Genomic DNA, 21,513 nt, shown 5'->3' on the forward strand with positions numbered 1-21,513 from the left:
CACTGCTGCCTGATATCTTTCCACTAAAACTTAAAAGGGGAGCCCCTCCTGTGTTTAGCTCCAGAGGTCTAGCTGTCTTCGTTTGTTTCTGTTGGATTGAGCCTTTTCAGAAAAGGTAAGTGTGAAAGGGAATTAGAACAGATTTTGTCTCCACCCCTTTCCATGGTACAAGGCAAAGCACTGGCTCTATTGTGTGGGGAGGCCTTTGATGCCTCCTGCTGGTGAGCAGAGAAACTTGGACCAGTAGGAGGGGGCAATGGTTTGAAGCCCAATTATGAGCTGAGCCACATAAATATGACAAATCTTCAAGTGCCTTAAAGAGTACAAACATCATAAAAGTGGATCTGCACTCAGGGTATATTTTTACCCTCAAATTGATACTTGACATACATCTCTAAGCTTAAGTCGGACAAATTGTTCTTTTGCACAGATTTTACAGATGTGAAATTCTGCAAAGCACCCCGTATTTTGAGTTAAACACTACATAACTATATTATTAATGCCCTCTAATAATATAAGGCCATCACTAATCTCTGAATAGCCCATTCTGCGACAAGCTGAATCCCTGAATGATCCCTTTTGCGATAGGCTACCTGTACACAGATATTTGGCTAAGTAAGACTGTAGCCTCACACACTAAGAATGTGCACATGCATGCGCTTACATGCCACCAGCTCCGAGCCACTCACCTCAGCTTTGCAGCAGTGGACCTCATCAGAAAAAGAAGACATTTGCAGTTAGTACTTTCAATCCATTTACACAGACTTTATTATGACTGACTTCATTGGTGTGACTCAATTAGGTTCAAAAGCAATCGTGGGGATTGCTGACAGGATATGCCTAAATTGTTACTTATCCTCCCCATAGCTCCCATATGTGGCTAAGATATTCATCAGTATGGGTGAGAAGACAGTTACTACCCCCTGTTTCCCCCTAAATCTCCAAGGAGGATATAGAGTCTCATTTGTGTTCTACTGCCAGATAACAAGAAGGCAGTGACTGTCTAAGATCAATCATTATTTGAGACCATAGATTCCTCCCATTAGGAATCTCTCCTGCTAGTTTAGGAATTCAAAATACACTACCTCTTGCTAAAACATACAAATAGTGGGGAATTTGTTAATTGTTCCTATACATCTCTAACATATGTATTAACAAACAGTAAAGGTTGTGTGTAGAATGCCTTTTGGCAGTCCTAATGTTTACTCATATGAGAAAACCCTCAGACTTTACCCATGAAACTTTCCATGAACCAATTGTACTTTGAATTTATACTTGGAGAATCTACCATTTTTAAACATATTCTTGCGGAAGGATCTTCTCTGAAACCGCTGAACTGTGAAGCAACTCACTATGCTATTTGGAACATTATGGATCATGTACAAATTTAGTATTTTAAAGAACTGCGAAGCCAATATCATTTGTAGTAGAGTGACAATCTCGAAGATGAGTGTCTGAGGCAAAACCAAAATGATGCTCACTTAACATATTGGTTACAACATAATCATCAATATGTTCTAACACTCCTTTGCACTGCAGTTAATATCACTGCTTAGAATTTAATAAAACCATCCTTTAAAATGTGTGCTCAATTTCTATACCTACTATCCATTTGGAATCTTTTCAGAGACTGCCAAATCTGAAGCAACATTGAGTTCAAAGCCACAGGTAACATAGCACTGATAATGCAGTACATAATTTCCACATACAGGAAGCAATAATTTTTAATCAGAGTATCAGATCTTTTTCAATATTATCTTTTATTGGCAGTGGAAAATGCTTCAGTACTTTATTGAAAGAAAGCAATAAATAATACTGTGATAAAAATAGTTCAAAAGTACTTGCAGACTGTACATACTTTGTTACATAATCATGAAATACACACAAAGATTAATAGAAAAAACATAACGGCAACAACAAATCTCGTTTGTACATGGAAATTTAAATTACAGAAAGAATAGTAGACATTTTATATATTTATATATTGTTACATAATAAATAATGCACCATGATCGGAACAGATGTGTCAGTAGCTTTTAAACTACTAAAAAGGTTAAAGATTCTACTTAGTATGAAATGTCTACATCCTCACACTTAGAAGAAAAAATATCCTTTACAAAGGTTATTCATTGGACAGGTTTACAAACAAACAACTTCATGAAAAAATAAGGCATTGATTAAAAGTTGAGTAATATTATTTCTGAGCATATTGTGCCTTTTTGTCTAAAAAAATGTCTCTGAAAGGAAACGGTAGTGCTTCATGACCAAGTCCTCTGAGGAACAGCTGCATCAGCACCTTTTGACAAATGTTTTCAATAAAATCAACATCAGCAAAAAAGGGGAGAGAGCAGGAGAAAGAAATCACTTTCTGTGGGTCACCAGGAACATATACCAAAGCATTTTAATTTTCCTTTGCCAACAGCTGTATGGCTTATGTTCTGTCACAGTAAAAATAGGATATAAAAAGTACATTAGAGATTACAAAGTTAGGAAGGAGAGTTAACTAGTTCTAAAATATTTTGCATAACATTCTACTGAATGGATAAAAATAAAAAATACAACAGATAAAACATCAGCTAAATCAGTACCCAGTACTATGATACAAGTTGATATAGCAATTAATACAATTTTTAATGTTAAATTAATGCACATTAATAATATTTTCTCAAACCTCAACCTTGAAAAGTATACATCTTAGAACTAGTTAACATTGCAAAGTGACAGGAGACATTTCAAATGTAACAAAACCGTTTCACTTTCTAGTTCATTTAAAATATTTAACAAATGAATAATTACAATAACTGCGCCATTTACAAAAACATGGTCCTTATGGATTTACACAGAGTTACAGTACATTCAGATAAAAAGACATATGGAAAAAAGGAATAAGAAACTGATTTTTAAGGATATTAAAGACTAAGAAGAATTCGAAAAACTATGTATGCAAATGAAGTGTCACATAGGTTTACATAAATATAGGAAATATTTAATTCTAAAATATTTTCTCTATGGTACCCATGAGTTCATTCACCATTTAAAACTCTGTAATAAAATCTTGAAAAGTCCATATATCTAACACCAACAGATAGAAATCAAGCGATTTCTAATGTGAAGTCTTCCTTGAATTCAAAAATCTGCATAATCATCTGTAGAAGTAATGAGGATAGACTAGAATAAAGAAAATACAAAAAAAATTCAAATGAGAAAAAGGACAACATAAATGTTACAAAGTGCAAAAAACATATCCAATCCAATGGAATGACTACTGTTCGAAGCATGCACCCTTACTGCATATGACAAAGTACAAAGATTAAGGTTCAGGTCAGAATCTTTTTTTCGATAGCTGATGAATTTCTAAAACTGCTACCGTGAAAACAACATTTAACCAAATGTAATTAAAATAGTTCTGTTTGTTGGACCAAGTTTCCTCTAATCCAACCTGAATTGCAAGGCTGACTGAGAGTTTGTCTTCTTGAGGTAGTTGGCAAGAAATACAATAAATGCATTTAGGGAACTTTCATTTGCTGTTATTTCCACTTCGAACTTCAGAACATTAAGTCCATTCTCAATGATTCCAAAACAGTATTCAATGAAGTATAGTCAAAGGGAGTAAAGTATGGAATACACATTCAATGAAAACAAGTAGTTTTGTTTTTAAACTAATCATGGCAAACAAACCAGTTGTAATACTTCATCTAAAAGCAAACATTTGGGCTCAGTGTATGATTTAAAGTGATGTGCTGGTAGATAAAATACATCATGCTTAGCACCAATGTCCTTCAATCAGAGATTCCAATTTAGAACTTATTGAAACCTACACAGCATCGTGGCAGAGTTCTCAGACTTTTTAGATTATGTGGGAATAGCTCACCAGGTTCATTTTCTTTCAGCACTTTCCAGATACTGGTTCTTGGAGTCTATTAACCATCAACACTTTAGGGTGCTATTTGTGACCAAACATGAAACTGATTACAAAAGTGAAGAGCAGCACAAGGAGTTCGGTATTGCAATGTCAATAAATCAATCATGGTACTTGTAGATCGCACAGCTACTCAGTGAGTGTCCCGGCGCTGAAGTACAGTGACCATTACTCAGAAGAGATTATTGGAAAGCCAGATTAGCAAACAAGGTTTGAGGCAACGTTTAAAGGAATTTTCATCTTTACTGGCTCGCAGATTGAGGGAAATTGCATTCTAGCCTCAAGGGAGTAGACTACCTACTCATCCATGTACTGTCTGGTATGCCAAATTAGGTGGAGTAGAATGCGCATATGGTAACAAAGGTCAAGCAGTTACCACTCCCACCTGGTCTCTGTTGATCATGCTCAGTTTAGGTGCTAGAGTTTTTGCCAGGATTGTAATAGCAATTGAGAAGTGATATAGGTCTGTCATTTAAACAAAACAGTATTTTTCTGGATTCAGATTAGGGACAATTTTTTCTTATCAAATAGAAATGCAGAGTGCATGGGTACCCAGGATGGGTTTCCCAGCGCTGCGCTACATTACAGAACCAAAGTCACATCACACAAAAATAAAGAGCTAAGTTTCAGCTTCTTATGGAAGAGCAATACAGAGTGGCAGGATCTCAGATAAGGGGGTAAGGAGTTCCATAGCTTTGAGCCTAAAAGAAGGTACAGCCTCCTTGCCAGGATTTCCTGATTCGAGGAACTGTAGCTAGGCCCAAATTACTAGACCACAAAGCCCAGCTGGGTATACATGGTGACTCGGAGATCTAAGCTAGATTGGGTCTGAGTTGAAAGATATTTATAGACCTAACCAAATGCCTTAAATTGAACACTATGTTCAATTGGAAGCCAATGTAGTTCACAGAGCGTACTAGAGGTTGAATAGCATTTAGGGGGATGTAGCAGTAGTCCTGCACCACATTTTGCATGATCTGGAGTCCAAGCAGGCTCTTTTTGACTCCCAGATAGAGAATATTTCCATTATCGAATCTGCAGATAACCAAAGCCTGGATTATGGTTCTTTGTGAAGTTAGGAAGATATCCAAAGATTTTTTTTAAGACGTCGTAGAATACCAAAACATGCGACGGCCACCTTGGCAATTTGATGACTCATGGATAAGCTTTCATCAAGCCACACTCCCAGACTCCGGTCTACAGGTACAGGGGTAGGAACTGTATCCTTAGCCACAGGCCACAAATGAGGGCCCTAACGGTGGGGACAACTGAAGAAAATAATCACATTCATTTTTTTGTTTCATTCATCAAGGATCTCAAATTTCCATCTGTGAGATATTATCAGCAGCTTTGTTGTAGAGTTGCTATTTTTGTTTCACGTTTTCCTCTCTTTTATTTAGATTTTCCAGCTGCCCTTAAAACTTGCAGGGTTGTCCTTGATAGTTTACTAAGGTACAGGTAATCCTTAAACATTTCCTGTAGTTACCTTTTCTCTACTATCAGCATACATGGCAGAATTTTCATTTTCAAAGTTTTTGATTTTGGGGTTGGTATTCTGAGATCTAGCAATATATAGTTTGGGAATAATCTAATAATACACTAACACATATTTTACTCTCCCAGACTTTAGGTAGCATCATTCCATTTACCAGAATGTAGTCTACTCTCAATTATGTACCATGGACCATATTCTCTAGCTGTGGGTAGGAGTAGGGAGCAGAAGTTCATTAATATTTGGTCTTTCAGTAGATTTTTAAGGCGGCCTGGGTCAGCTTAATTACGTGTCTGTGTGTCCTGCTGCACATTCCTCGAAGCAGGTTTTGTAGCATTATCCTATGCAGGGTCAGGTCCATTGCTACTTGAGTCGATCTAACAGGTTCTGGACCTTCTCCAATTCCTCAGTATCATTATATTCTGTAGTCCAGAGTTTTCCAAACTCTGTGTCGCGACAAGCTGCTATGTCGCCTGCCAAGTTTGGGTGTGTCGCGCAACGACGAGGAGAAGTGCTCTATTCTTTGATTGAGCAGGAAGGTACTGCGCAGGTCAGTGACGCAGTACGTGGAGGAAAGCGAGGGAGACAGTTTGGCGTGTTGGCACAGCATCGTTCCCATTGCCGCGCACGTCAAATGCGAAGTCCTGTCCACAGAACCCCCTCTGCTTCCCATTCCCGGCGCACAGTACATTTTGACACGAGTGGCAGCTCGGGGACAAGGAGGAAGGGCGAGGAGTAGATGGTGAGTGTAGCAGCTTTCAGAATGCTGGTATCATAAACGTGAGTGTAGCTGAAAGGGTGGGTTGCTAGACAGACACACATGGCTCACAAAAATGTCATATGGTGCAAATAGTTCCTGACTGGTTTTGGTAAATTGTGTATTCTTTACATAAGTTATTGCAAGCACGTATGCGGCTAGCTTTTCCCTATTAATAGCATTATTTCCATGGCACAAGGATGAAAAATGATTGGATCTGTCTCTCTCCCACTGGTCTTTTGGCAGAACAAGTCTAATATATTCTGACTCTGCTGCAGCCCACAATTATCGAGCACCGTGACGTTGACGAGTTGGGACAGATATATACAAAAACGGGACTTAGTACATGGAGCTGGTCATGAGGGAAGAGAGTGCACAGTGCTTAATTTGTAAAATATGAAGTGCAGGTGCTCAAATCTTTGTCGGAGGCCACACCTACTTTTCTCTGGCTCCACCCACTTCCTCCATAGGCTCCACCCATATCGTCAACTGGCTTGATTCCCGATTAGTCTTGACTTGATAGGAATCGAATTTATCGAAACATCAGTTACTCTTTGTACAGAACTCTGGTACTTGTCAACAGAAGTGGTAGGCACTATAACAAAACTAGTAAGTTGCAATATATTGTCACAAACCCTTCATGTTTTATATGGAATTTCAAATTTTTATTTTTCTGTATGGGTTTATAATTCCTAAACTGCAGCCTCAGTGCGGTGATGTCTCCCTGCCCTACATGCCCCAGGCCAGCACCCACCAATTTACCGTATTCGAACTCAGCGCGCCAAAGCATAGCAAGATCATAAAAGACATCCCTCGCCCTCCACACCTACACAGGTCTGGGGTCTCATGCAGTGCTGTTGACACCGGGCCACCCATGCTCTCGCAGCCGCCCCTGTGAGCTATGTTTGGGTCTGGAGCGAGCTGGGCTGTTGAGGTGGGTGTCCGGTTTCCATTCCCTTGAACTGCACTGTGGCGGAGGATTGTTGTTGTGAGGTCAGGTGACAGCAGAACAAAGGTCTGAGACTCTGAGTGAAAAATGAGTTTTACGTGAAGAGTGAGGTCTCCACATGGATACCTACTATAGGGGTGGAAAGGACAGTAAAGAGAGCTAGCTTCAGGCAGGGTCCAGACAACCTATAACCCTGCGGACCTGGGGAAGGGTCAGCTGTTCCCTCACCCCTCACGAGCCGGGCTCCTCCAGACCCTCTCTGGCCTCCTGGCCCTCTCTGTGTGTGCTGCTGAGTGACAGGCAGCTGACAGAGTGTTACCCGGGCCGGGGTTACCATTACTCAGAGAGCAGGGCCGTTACTATCTGCATCACTGGGCAAAAGTAAACCGATCAAAAAAGTGTGCGTCCTGCGAGCAATTGTAAAACAATTCATTTCTAGGCTAGCCACAGTAAAACTATACATGCCGCAGCTCAGTACATTGAATTAGACATTTATTTTTACCCAAGCTAAAGATGGACTCCATAACACCCTAGTATCACCCCACCGCATGACTCAGAATCCGTTCTGTAATAATGCAAACCTTGCAAATGAGGGCAGGCAACTGCAATTGCCCAGGCTTACAGTGCATTAACTTCATACCATCAACGGCGCTCGGCTGTGCACTCTGCATATGTCAACAACTATACAACAACATACCACAAGATAGAACAAGAACAATGATGAGCCCCCAACGCGCGTGAATCAATTTAAAAAGTAATAGCTTGCATTTCATCACACTATCCGTTGCGACAACAACGCCACACCACAACCAAAAAAGAAAGTGAAACCATTACCAGCAACGGGATTGGCTGCCCGCACCAGCCACCATGTTTGGACAAGTAGTCAGCGTCAGCAAGCGGCTGGGCGGGTAGGCTACGGCAGCAGGATGAGCAGGGCCTATTTAGTTTTATCTTCTTAACCCGCAGCCTGCGCACTGTACGCAGATCACCGTTGGCCAATACTTCCTTGCAATGAATTAATATGGTGTGTGTGCCCGGAATGGTTCTGCGGCAGAGATGAGATGAGGTGACCCTGCTCTTGGCACCACCTGCCATGCTGGCTTTGTGTGCACTTTAACATTAAGCAGTGGCTTCAGGGGGTATTTCATGCCGGACTGCATTTAGAAATTAACATTTCTTTCCTTGAAAGCACGAGTGAAGCATTCTTCCTACCCCCAGCGAGGGCCAGTACAGTACTGCGTGCCGCGGCATCAGCACGATACCGCTACGGCCGGTGGGCCTGCCCTGGCTTCAGGGAATCTTAATTGCAGCATTTTGCATATTCCTATAATCCGTATCATTGGAGCTGCGGCCTCCCCCCTCACCCCCCCTCCCCCCTTCACGCCGGTGATCGTACAACCGGACCCTCACTCAAGTCACACACTACCAAATTAAATTACAGCGTGCGTTTGTTTTTTGCACGCACTGTATTAATTCAGTCTGACAGTATTGGAATGGCATATGGCAAGTAGTTAGTACTTCAGTTGGCTTAGTGTTATCCCGCTGCTTAACTTAGCTCACTCAGTACAGTAGTTCACTGTTATAACTAACAACTCACACAGTTTTATTAACTTCCTTCAGTCTTACCGTCTGTTACTCGTGGTGGGCGGTCCGGCAAAGTCAGTAAATAAATGATTTTAGATTAGGCGGCCAGGCCTGGTGCACTGCTGTTCACCCAGCAATATGCAGAACCACCAGACATCAGTGTCCTCCTACTCGTGGTTAGCAGTGGGCTGCAGTGGCTATGCTGGGGCATGGAGGCGGTGACGCGCGTGATCGTGTGACAGAAATCTGTGCACGCTGCCATGTGCTGCGCGTACAGTGGCTCCTATCAGAACAGTCAAAAGTTCAAAACTGACCCAAATCCAGCCCACCCCTGGCGCCCCAATAAATCAGTCTGACGCGCACGGCGCATGCATAGTCAACTGCGTGCAGAGCACGCACGGGCCCGGCCCACTGAGCAGCCCACTCACTGTGTGAATAAATAACCACGCCCGTTAAGATCACAATCGTGCGCCATCCCGCCAACAATAATTTATTCTCTCTCTCTCTTTGACTGCACCGTGCGCGGCAGGCAGCAGCTAATTAAGAGAAGTGCTGTGTGCATGTTACTGTTAGTCGATCTCACATACAGCCGCAACCAGTCTTTAACCGCTTTTGTGACCTGCAGGCTGCATGATTGAACACGCTGAGACGGAGTACACAGAGTACTTACGGTAAATTAAAAAAAATATCAATAACGCACGGGCGAGATGCGTAGACCCGGCCCTGTCAATTAAGTGCCGGTGCTAAGCACCGGCAAGCACCGGCACAAATTAAGCACTGAGAGTGCAGCAGTGAATGCATTGTGTTCACTGCAAAATAACCTAGGAAGATACATGAAGACGCCACGTCAGAAGAGTGAGTGGCGGCGATAGTGCATGCCAGTTAAACCCTATTTCCTCCCAATAAAAACGATGATGATGTCTGACATGCTGCCCGGTTGTGTCCCTTTAAAAACAAAATGTGATTAATACTGTGACTCATTTTAAACGGGTAGGGCTTTCTCTATTTAGCCCCCTTTTCCCCTAATTTTGGTACCTACTATTTTACAAATTGCATCCTTCATAGGCTTGAAAAAGGAACTTCAGACGTACTTATTTTAGGAGTATCACATTTTGTATGCCCCGCACCTAAAGACCCTTCGGCGTACTGTGGGCCTGAGTAAAGCGGCAGTCAGTCAACACTGTCTGCACAAGAGCATTACGTGGCAGAATGCATGCAATTAATAAAGCACAGGGCTACAGTGGAGCAGTCAGTAAGCAGCCTGAAGTCTTTAACCAGCAGGACGTAATAACGAGGGTAAAGTAACACGTGCGACATTATTTGGTACTTTACCAGACAGTACTTTACCAAGCAGGTATTTTTTCAATGTCATAATATTTATTTTATGCCATTAAAAAGGGGGCGTTTTAAGGGTTCAGGTGGTGGGACAAGTAAGGTTTCAGTGTGGTAAGGGTTATAAGGGTGTGTAGGGTTCATGGGTGGGTGAGGGTAAAGGAAGTTTAGGAGTTTTAAAGGGTTTAGGGATCCATAGGGGTATCCGACCTTCAGAAAGCTTTCTGCGAAGAAGTACAGAATCATGTTACAGTTTAAACAAGCCACAGGTTGTAGCTCGGCGTTTTAGTGTTAAATGTCAAAACCCTGCCTGCTGCACAACTGTCTGTTTTGTTTGCTCATTCTTAGAAAAGCAGACAGGCACAAGACGATTGGGTGGTTTTTTTTAAGAATGGGGTTGCCGCATGTGGCCTGCGCAATTTGCCTTGATGATAAGAAGACAGCCGTTTAGTTTCTGGGACATTAGGAATCGTAATTTTATATTTCTGCTTTTTATCGCATTGTAGGGCTCTGTAAACAAAGAAGCAGACCCAGCTGTTACCTAGAAGCAGCTGTGGGGCGGGAACCACTAGTTTAATCTGTCCTTCTTTCACCTGGTCTCCTACCTATCACTTCATATCGCTTCCCCTCGTGCCTTTCACTCATTCTTATTGCCTCCCTCCCTCTCATTTTTCCATCCTTGTTCGTCCTAAAGCCTCTTCTTTGTTTCCCTTTCTGTTTATTCTATATCCTTCCTCTCATATCCATCATTGGCCTTAATGTTTCTATCCATCTTCAACCATCTTCCACTTGTTTGTTCTTTCCATGCCAACCTTATTTCTGGTTCTTCCCCATCTCCTTTGCTCATTCTGATCTCCCTTTCTTTTTCTGACACTTTTTTCAACCTTTCCTTTCACTAATTTGCTCTCATGTAATTTTTGAGATATGAGAGCAAAATATCCTATAAATTGGTGTCAATTTTCCAAAATGGGGTATCTCCCTTCTAGTGTGAACTGGCTTGGGTGTGCTCATTGTCACTAGCCACAATGTTGGGCTGGTAGATTATTTTTTCCAAAGCTTTCTTTTGGTTCTAGGTCTGGTAGTGTACATTTCTAATCCAACTCGTTTAATACGTTTTGTTTACCTTACTGGTGAGAGGCGGATTTAACTTGTGCACTGGAGGATGGCATTGATCCCTTGGCAAACCAGAGTAGATGGAACATAATTGAACATAGACATCAACAGGACAATTATGTTGTCAGCATATGTAGTTGTCCTTATCTCTTATATGCAGTTAATTTTACCTCAGAAGTGCTAAATGGAAAAACATATGACATCTTATTTTCTGTTGTCTTTTGGCGCGCTGCGCTGAGGAGAGTGGTCCCACCTGAGTTCAATGGGCAGATACTGGCTAAAAAGTTGTACGATTGTTTTACCACTCACAATTCCCCCTTCCTAAATGGATTTTTGCATAACTCGTACACAGCAAGGCAGCAGGTGGACTTTGTGCATGGTTGAAAGGGTTGGCAGTGCATGAACCCGCCCTTTTTGTGCCGTAAATCATTGTGGTATGTGTCATTGTGTGCATGATTATATTCTTGTTTCATGCACAAACCTAACCTCACACCCAGTTTTGCCAGTCACTGTCTTCGTTAGAACAGATTCACAATTGCTTTATTAACCTTCCTACTTTCTCAAATTTGCTTGAAAATGCACCATTTGTCCACTCTTTTTTCAAAATTTTCTTGTGGGAGAACCCCCCCACCCCAAACACTCCTTAGGTGGGTCAGAATCATTCGCTACGCTCGCAGCACTGCTTTACCATGTCACTAAATCATGCATGTCTAAAATGTGTACTCTAGTATTTCATTCATGGTTTCCACCATGGGCTTCTGGAGGAGAGTTGACCCTCACAAATACTGGTCACACAGCAACTGCTTTTTGCAGCCAGACTGCAACCTGTCTATAGACTGCCAGACCTGAAAACACTGCCTCCCAATCAGCACATACTGGCTTGTACAAGCTTCAATAAGGGGCAGAAGAGGCTCCAGATCGACTGAAAGCAGCCACAGAATTTCTGTAATAATGATGGACTTGGGCACACCGGGGCAATAGGCATTTCAAGTACCTCAGCTTTGTGCACTACGGCAGATAATAAACAAACGTCCTCTCAGAGAGGGCTCAAAGGATAGGGAATATCCCCATCCAGGGACTAATCAAGGCCACTGGCGTTCTGAAGATCCAGAGAAAGCCCAGCAAGAGTATGATATTGCGATAGGAGGTTATTTGTCTCCAAATTATAATCCTCCATTCTTTGGAACTCCAAGTTGGGCATTTATAACATACCTGATCTGAGCAGAAGAGTTCACAATTCAAGTATTCTTCCAAGAACTTGGTAAAGGTTCTGCAAAAGGTTGGCCATCAAAGGATGCCTTTACTCTGTAACCACTTTTAGCTTTACTTGGATTTACAGGACAGAGGCAGTGCAGAGCACAGCTGATAGTGGCTTCTGAAACAATAACACAATTGGAATAGGTGAGCTTTCTGGTGGGTTGGTTTTGATAGCTTCCTAAGAAAAAGCACATAGTCCAGAGCTGCTTGGACTAAAGGGTCTCACCCACATTTTGGAGTAAAAGATGGAAAAGAGAGGTAGTGTTGAAATGGTAAAGTACAGCCTGCCAACAAGCGTCATTATACAGTATATGTGCGACAGTCTGAAGGCACGGAAGGACTGGACATGCAGGTTTCAAAATAAGGTAACTAAAAAAAACGAACAAAGAAAATCTCTAGTGTATGAGTCCCAAATATCCCCACCTTCCTGACAATATTGTACTCTTTTGCAGATCATGCTGAAATTAAGTCACATGACTGCCTTAACATACTCCTATTTGCGTGAAGAATTATAATTCTTTTAATTTATTTTAAAGAGGTGGGTTAAGTCAGGCAAGTTATTTTCAACCCAAACGAAGTGCTGTGCAAAGTGAGCATTACGTGTGATCTGCGGCAGAGCTATCACCTGACTAAGGTTTCATCAGCAAGTAAATGCATCGAGATGGAGTAAGGGATTGATGATTGCATCCAATAGTATGATCAGATTTGCTTATGACTGCCGAAATCAAGGGATACGATGAACTAAATTTGTAGATGGCCGATAACGAATAAATATTGCCTAATCACGTAGACATTTTCGATCTTATTTTTGTTGATTACTTGAACACAGAACAACCTCAGGATCAAGAAGCCGTTGCAGTGCTAGAGGGGACGGACCCTATCAGGGGACTCTAAATTGTCAAGGCACAAATTTGCCATAGGTGGGTTCTAGCTCCATTAGCCCGGGGACGAACCAAGACTTGAAAATATTCTGCATATAAATAATCTAAAAACATCAAGTTAGAATACAGTAAGGTGTCTCTAAATTGCAAAAACCTATTCCTTTAACATACAGGAGTGTTTCACCATAATACACCAGACTGCTCCTGCATAGATGAGTATTTATTAAAAGTAAGTGTTTTAAAACATGAACAGAGAAACAATCCTGCTCTTGCGCGGATGGCAATACTATTCATCAACTAAGAGGAAAGCTGTTGTTTCCTCTGAGGCGGAAGCCGGAGGTTTGCCATAAGATTGCTTTGCACACTTAGACTACTAATAAGTGATTGATTTCAGAATCGCTATTGCTGCTAATCCCTCTGAGGCGGAAGCCGGAGGATATTTAAAACCTTCTAGTGTTATGCAAATGTGAGATTTATCGATTTTACAAACTGTATATATTTTAAAAACGTGTTATTTAGACTACTTGCCCCCACCTCTAGGTGAGATTAATTCGCCGAGGACCTTCCTATTGTGCCTCCCATAGCGCCGCTGTTACCAGCGCTGGGAAGGCTTGAGCACCACTTTGGGCGCCATCTTGGAGAGGGAAGGCTGGCCGGCGAGCTCGGCGCCCCTCCCGCCCTCCCATGATACTTAAGGGCGGCACCCTGACTCCCTCGAGGTTCTGCTGTCGTTTCCTCTGAGGCGGAAGCCGGAGGTTTGCCATAAGATTGCTTTGCACACTTAGACTACTAATAAGTGATTGATTTCAGAATCGCTATTGCTGCTAATCCCTCTGAGGCGGAAGCCGGAGGATATTTAAAACCTTCTAGTGTTATGCAAATGTGAGATTTATCGATTTTACAAACTGTATATATTTTAAAAACGTGTTTTTTAGACTACTTGCCCCCACCTCTAGGCGAGATTAATTCGCCGAGGACCTTCCTATTGTGCCTCCCATAGCGCCGCTGTTACCAGCGCTGGGAAGGCTTGAGCACCACTTTGGGCGCCATCTTGGAGAGGGAAGGCTGGCCGGCGAGCTCGGCGCCCCTCCCACCCTCCTCCCGCCCCGCCATGATGCATATAAACAATGGATCCGCCCGACCGCGCAGCGGGCGGGTGCAGCGGGCGCGCCAAAGGCGGGCCCATCTGCGCCCGTCCGCGCCTGGCCCGGGGCCACCCCCCCTGGTGCTCCATCGCCAGCTCAACGCCTTTGTTATTCCTCTACTCAACTCCAGCACTTACGTCCCCCAACTCAACAGGCCTGCCTTATATGCAACCCCCTCTCTCTGCTTAAAAACCATATCATGCACTGTCCAGAGTGCAATGCCTCGATACCTCTTATCCATCAACCGCGGACTGGTAAGAAACACTCTAACAACAAAACCTACTCTATCGGACTCACGAATGTCCGCTCACTGGGCAAGCACAACCAAGATATTCACGAGTTGATTCAGGACCACAAACTAGATCTTCTATTCATGACCGAAACTTGGTTGGATCAGGCATCTGATCCAGACCTAGCTATTGCCGTTCCTACTGGGTTCACTATACATAGACTTGACAGGCAATTAAAGAAAAAAGGGGGCGGTATTGGCATCATTACCCGCGACACCTTTGCGGTAAGAACTAAAATCATCTCTCTAACTTCTTGTGAAGCCCTAGAATTCGCTATTAAATTATCCCCATCCTACACCTTTAAAGGGATTCTTCTCTACCGACCTCCTGGCTCCAGGCACGAATTTATTGTGGATCTTAGGTCCACGCTGGAAGCATCTGCCCTTGACAACTCCCTCCCCATCTTGGGTGATTTTAATTTCCACTTTGACATCCCAGACAACCCTGACTCCGCCACTCTCCTAGCAGATATGTCCACATTTGGCCTCATCCCCCTGGTGCATGCTCCTACGCACGACGGGGGCCATACACTAGATGGCATCTTCACTAATGCCCCGGGTCTCCAAGTAACCCATATCCCCCCTCTTACCTGGTCCGATCACCATCTTATTCTAGCCACCCTGTCAGCACAGGACTCACTGCTCAATAAAACCAGCACCATATCTCCTCAACCCTATCTGGCTTGGGACGATATAGATGCAACAAGGTTACAAACCCTGCTGGACGATACTTCTCCCACTCTGTCTGCCGACCCAAACACTGCCACCCTTCAATTCCACAAATGGGTCAGCTCGGCAGCTACAGCTCTGGTTCAAACTAAACAACGTTCCCGTAACCGGCAAACCCCATCGGCCCCATGGTACTCAGACGCATTACGCACTCAAAAGCAACTATGTAGGCATAAAGAGAGACTATGGCGGAAAAACTATATTGATGAAGCCAAACTTAGCTACAAGGAATCAGTCGCCACATACAAAACTATGATCTCCGAGGTAAAGAAAAAAAACTACTGTGACAGGATAGAAACAGCTAAAAACTCTAACAAAACCCTCTATGAGACCACTAAACAATTAGCTGGTCTATCCGTCGATCTCACCCCTCCTCCCTCCCAGACTCTCTGCGACGCATTGTCCAACTTTTTCTTTAGCAAAGTTGACGACATTTATAGGGTCTTCACCAATATCTCCACTACCCCCCCGGCACCTCCTACCCACCACCAGGGTCACACTTTCTCCCAGTTCAACGAGGTCACCTGTTTACAGGTACAGAACACAGTGTCATCTATTAAATCTGGATCAGCTCTAGATCCTTGTCCCCTGAAGGTGCTACGACCTATTATGGAAACTGTCATCCCTGCCATAACCGATATCTGCAACTCTATGTTCAGCACTGGCATCTTCCCAGAGACACTGAAAAAGACCTTAATAAAACCCCAACCTTGATAAGGAAGAACTGAAAAATTATCGTCCTATCGCCAGTCTCCCATTGATGGCCAAAATAGTGGAGAAAATAATGAACCTCCAACTTTCATCCTTTATTGAGAACAAACTCTTGGACGATTCTCAGTTCGGGTTCCGTCAATCTCACGGCACTGAGACTGCTTTGATCAAGGCGGCGGACGACATAAGATCCATCCGGGACGCCGGAGGTACAGCTGTTCTCATCTTACTGGACCTATCGGCCGCCTTCGACACGGTCGACCATACCACCTTGGTCGACCGTGTCGAGAGCATAGGAATCCGAAGCAAGGCTAGGAGTCTCCTTGCCTCCTTCCTGGCAAATAGATCCCAGGTCGTTACTGTCGGACCTTTTGAATCCTCCCCTCTGTCACTGCCATGTGGAGTTCCTCAAGGCTCATCCCTAAGTCCGACACTATTCAACATTTATATGTCGGACCTTGCCAGAGTCATCAGGGCACACAGGATGAGCCTTACGTCCTATGTAGATGACACTCAATTGGTCCTCGCAGTCAAGAATGACGGTCCCAAAATAGCTACCACCTTCAACCAAGGCATGCTGGCCATTGGAAGTTGGATGGCTCAAAACTGCCTTAAACTAAACTCTGATAAGTCGGAGGTGGTAATTTTTGGCAACCTATCCCCGCAATGGTCCCCCCTCTGGTGGCCATCATCTATGGGCCAACCTCCGGACCCTACAAACAAGGTGAGGAATTTGGGAGTCATTTTTGACGACCACCTAAACTTTATGCCACATGCTAACCAAATCTCTTCCTCAGCCTTCCATAAACTGCGGCTTATTAAGAAAATCCTGCCTTTCCTGCCAGAATATGCCGGAAAAACGCTGGTGAGCTCCCTCGTCTTGTCGACCCTAGACTACTGCAACGCTCTGTTTCTAGGTGCCCAGGAGAGAGTGCTTTGGAAAATGCAGGTCATTCAGGATGCTGCCGCTAGGCTCTTAGGGCGCATTCCCAAACATCATTCGGCCGCACTCACCATAAGACAGCTGCACTGGCTACCAGTGAGAAAGAGAATTATGTTTAAGTCCCTTTGCCTGGTCTACAAGGCTCTGAAAAATGTTGGACCCGCTTTCTTTGTCCAAAACCTTACCCCTTACTGTCCTCCAAGAACTCTACGCTCATCCTATCAGCATGAGTTAGTGGTACCTCGAACCAAAACTGTTTCATGGGGGGACAGAAGATTCATGGTAGCCGCACCTAAACTGTGGAACACACTACCACAATCGATCAGAACCAGTTCCTCCCTCTGGATGTTTCGCAAGCAACTAAAAACTTGGCTCTTCAACCAATGAACTTCTGCCCTTTGAGGCTTACAACACTGCAGCAACTCTAGCGCCGAGATGCCCAAGGGCCGTCGTTCGCGCTTTATAAATGCTTTTATAAATAAATAAAAATGGTTGTCATTTAAGGTGAGTAATCTGCAGTAAGAACTATATCAGAACACTGTCCTTTTTAGACAGAGCAATAAGGATTTGCAAGATCATCTAAAATCTCCTCTCTCTTGCAGGCCAAGTAGTAGCCTGGCTGCAGAGCTCTTAATCAATTGCATCCAAAGCAGCATATATCTGGATAATTATAGTTGATAAATGACAATATTTGTTGAGCAACTATCTGTTCGAGGCATGTGAGCTGTAGATCACATGCTTTGCATATTCCTGCCTTTTACTGTTGGGTCCAAATTTTTGAAAGTTTTTTTTTCTTCGAGGAAGTCTTTCCAGTCACAAAGTAAGGCGACACCTTCCAGTGATACTGTGCACGGGCTTCGACTCCATTGTTATATTGTTTTTTTCCGTCATCAGGTTTGAAAGTGTATTCCTGCTCTCCGGTTCAAAACTGTTCTTCGGGTCCAGTTCGGTGCCCAAGTCACTCTTCCCATGTCGGTATTGTATCGTACGTGTATCCCACTTCTCCGCGCACCGTATGGGTTGAACAAAATTGATATTTTGATCGGAAGACTCGTGGAAGGCCGTTGGGGGGCCTAACCGCGACTGTCTACCTCACAATCGATGGTACTGACTCCATGCAAATTCTGTCCTTGGTGCCATGCAAAGTATCTGCGCACAACTAGTGCCTACCTCCGAACAATGGACAGGACTGCGACACGTGCAAATCCTTTTGATCAAAGAAAACGCTCTGTGATAGTCTGGCACAAAGTCGTGAAATGTGAAGCCAGATCATCAAATACACGCCGGACATCTTCAGTGAAGGATCCGAGCAAGAAGAATCCGATGCACAAGGGACCGAAGAGGAGCAAGAATCGGATTCCAAGATGGGAGACAACATACAGCAAGGTCACTTCCTTTGAGTACCAAAACACCCCTAACAGAAGACTACGGTCCCACCTCTGCCTTCGGGCCACGGTTGACACCAAGAAGATGTTTCTAACTCCCCACCAATGAAACATATCGGCCAAAGTCAGACCATGAGCAGAAACCTTCCGGCTCTAAGCTGTAGACTGCTACTGAGCCAAAACTCTCAATGCAGAAATCGAAAACTGTGTCAGAACCCAAACCTTCTGCTCCTAAAAGTCAATCCACCTCGACACAGATGTCCTCAGTGCCGAAACAAAAAATGCTCCTTCGAAGCTGCAGTTTATGATTTTCTATGTCCCACCTCCTAAATCAGACCTAAAACAAAAGGAACTTCACATTAATATTAATACAGGACATCTTACCAAACTGCCTCAGTAGCACAAACCTCAGTCAGAGAACATACATTATACGATTCCTTTAAAGAGGAAGAGTGTTAGTATTAACCCTTCTCCTCCTCCACCACATTCACCAACTTCTCCAGCATTAGAACATTTACTTATCATACCAACTGACTCTCCACCACTATAGCCTGATGATGATGATGGAGCTGGAGATACTCATTTACCTGTAGATCCCTGGAAAGACTACAATACTGATTCACCTACAGACAATGACACGACCTTTACTCTGCAAGCCTTCCCCTCCTGACGACAATGTAGGGTATTTAGAATTACTTGCTAGAGCTACAGAATATCACAGGGTACAACTACACAAAGAATCCCTAGAAGAAGATTTCTTGTGTGAAACGGAGTAGTACACACAGTTCTAGTCAGACTCTCCCTATGCTCAAAGGCATGATGAGACATGCCGAGGATATATTCCAAGAGACTTTTCGTGCTCATATTCTCACTACCAGAATAGACAAAGAGAATAAGCTTGCTCCGACGGATCCAGTCTTTATTAAGGGGTAGTTACCACTAGACTCACTAGTTGTCTCTAATGCCCGTAAACGGGCCAATTCACAAACCTCTGGGGTTGCGCCCCCTCCAGACAAGCAATCAAAATTATTAGATGCTTCTGGTTAGCTGGTAGCCAACCTGGCAGAGAATCATCGGCGCATTGCCAAAACCCAGGCCTTATTAGCCAGGTATGATAGAGCGCACTGGGAGGAAATGGGTGGTCCAAGATCACATCCTTAGACGATACTGCTGCCTCGTACAAAGGCAATAATCAATCCTTCTCCACCAGAGGCTTCTTTAGTAGAGGATACAGAGGAAGCAATGGCAAAAGTAGGGGCAATGGTTCCACACCACGTAATTCCCCTTCGCCTAACAAGCAGTGACTTACCTATCTTTCCCTCGATCTTTTAACAACTGTCGGGGGACGTCTTCTACAGTTCCTCCCCATTCGGTAATCCATAACTACAGACAAATGGGTTTTAGGCATTATCCAACATGGTGCTTACCACTAATCCTAAAAACATTTCACCTCGTTCTCACAAAATGTCCCCAGAACATTTACACCTGCTCAAACAGGGAGCTCAGTCTCTTTTGCTAAAAGGAGCCATAGAGCCTGTAACGTTACAATATCAAGGGTCAGGCGTATACTACCTGTATTTTCGAATTCCCAAAAAGGACGGCTCCTTGAGACCTATTCTGGACCTCACAGAAATAAACCACTACATACTGCCAGAACATTTCCACATGGTGACACTTCAACAAGTGCTCCTACTACTACAGCAGGGCGACTATATGTTTACTTTAGACTTAAAAGAGGCATATTTACACATTCCAATTCACCCCGCTCATCACAATCTCAGATTTGAGATAGTGGATCAACATTACTAATTCAAAGTACTACCGCTTGGAGTCACCTGGCAGTCATCGCAGCTCATCTGAGAAGACAGCACATCCATGTCTTCCCATACTTGGATGACAGGCTTCTCAAAGCCAGCACTTACCAGAAGTGTCTCCAACATACTCAAGCCACAATCCAGTTACTACACCAACTAGGGCTTACAGTGAATGCGCTGAAGTGCCTTCTAACACACAGACCTATCTGGGAGCCACCATAGACACTCAAAGAGCTCTAGCCTCTCCCATTGCAGCCAGAATTCTCAGTATTCAGTCTCTTATGGTCAGGGATATTTGTTTACGTTTTTCCGCCTCTTACATTCATTCCGTTGGTAGTTCGGAAGCACATTCAAACATTCCCTCACATTAATTCTCATAGCTCCCACATGGGCACGTCAACCTTGGTTCACCCCCATGCTGGAGCTTTTAGTAATTAGTCAACAAAATCTGCATCTCACCTCCAGTCTCCTTACTCAGAGCCATGAAGAAATCAGGCATCCAAAACCCAAACAACTCAACCTAGCGATCTGGCTCCTGAAGTCATAGAGTTTGGTTATTTACACCTACCACCAGGCTGTATGAATATCCTAAAAGAGGCTAGGGAGCCTACTACTAGACCATGTTATGCAGCAAAATAAAAACGATTTGTTATCTATTGTAATAACAAAATCAATCATCTTGATGCTGCACAAATCACCATCTGTTACCTGTTACATTTACAGCAATGTGGATTAGCCTACACATCCATTTACTAACATCTAGCAGCAGTAGCTGCAAATTTGCAAAAGAGACAACGCTTTTCTCTTTCAGAATACCAGTGATCAGAGCCTTTATGGGAGGATTATAAACAAACAGTGATGCCACCAAGAGTCCCCCCCATCACCAGTATAGAACTGAAACAGACCGTTACAAGGCTAATGGGTCCACCATTTAAACCAAAGCACTGGTGTCAATTACAATTCCTCTCATGGAAGGTTGCTTTTCTCATTGCACTAACTACACTTAGGAGAGTTGGTGAACTCCAGGCTTTAACTGTACAATGTATTTGTATTTGGTAATTTATAGAGCGTGCAACCCACCCTGGGGCATCTTAGCGCTGGCTAGAGACTGGACTACTTGCTGTCCGAAGATTATAGATAGCATTTGTTTAAACAGAAAAGTCTTCAAGTGTTTCTTGAAAGTGCCATAATGCGTAATGGATCGGAGAGCCAG

The 21,513-nt window shown here is 43.5% G+C and overlaps 1 protein-coding gene across 10 annotated transcripts in view; it reads right to left on the reverse strand.

Annotated features, from left to right (window-relative positions):
- Positions 1–1,743: 1,743 nt before the first annotated feature.
- PPFIA1 (PPFI scaffold protein A1) overlaps positions 1,744–21,513 on the reverse strand; it is a 922,132-nt gene continuing 902,362 nt past the window's right edge. For 9 of the 10 annotated variants that reach the window (XM_086959570.1, XM_086959566.1, XM_086959563.1 and 6 more), the window contains one exon: positions 1,744–3,168. Coding sequence is in view for 1 of the 10 variants with exons in the window: in XM_086959561.1 (XP_086815687.1) it covers positions 3,143–3,168 (26 nt within the window). In the remaining 9 variants the exon portion in view is untranslated. The remainder of the gene's footprint in view (positions 3,169–21,513) is intronic. The other variant, XM_086959561.1, reaches the window with a different exon arrangement.

This window comes from Lissotriton vulgaris, chromosome 2_2 (genome assembly GCF_964263255.1).
Source record: "Lissotriton vulgaris chromosome 2_2, aLisVul1.2, whole genome shotgun sequence".
Taxonomy (NCBI): domain Eukaryota; kingdom Metazoa; phylum Chordata; class Amphibia; order Caudata; family Salamandridae; genus Lissotriton; species Lissotriton vulgaris.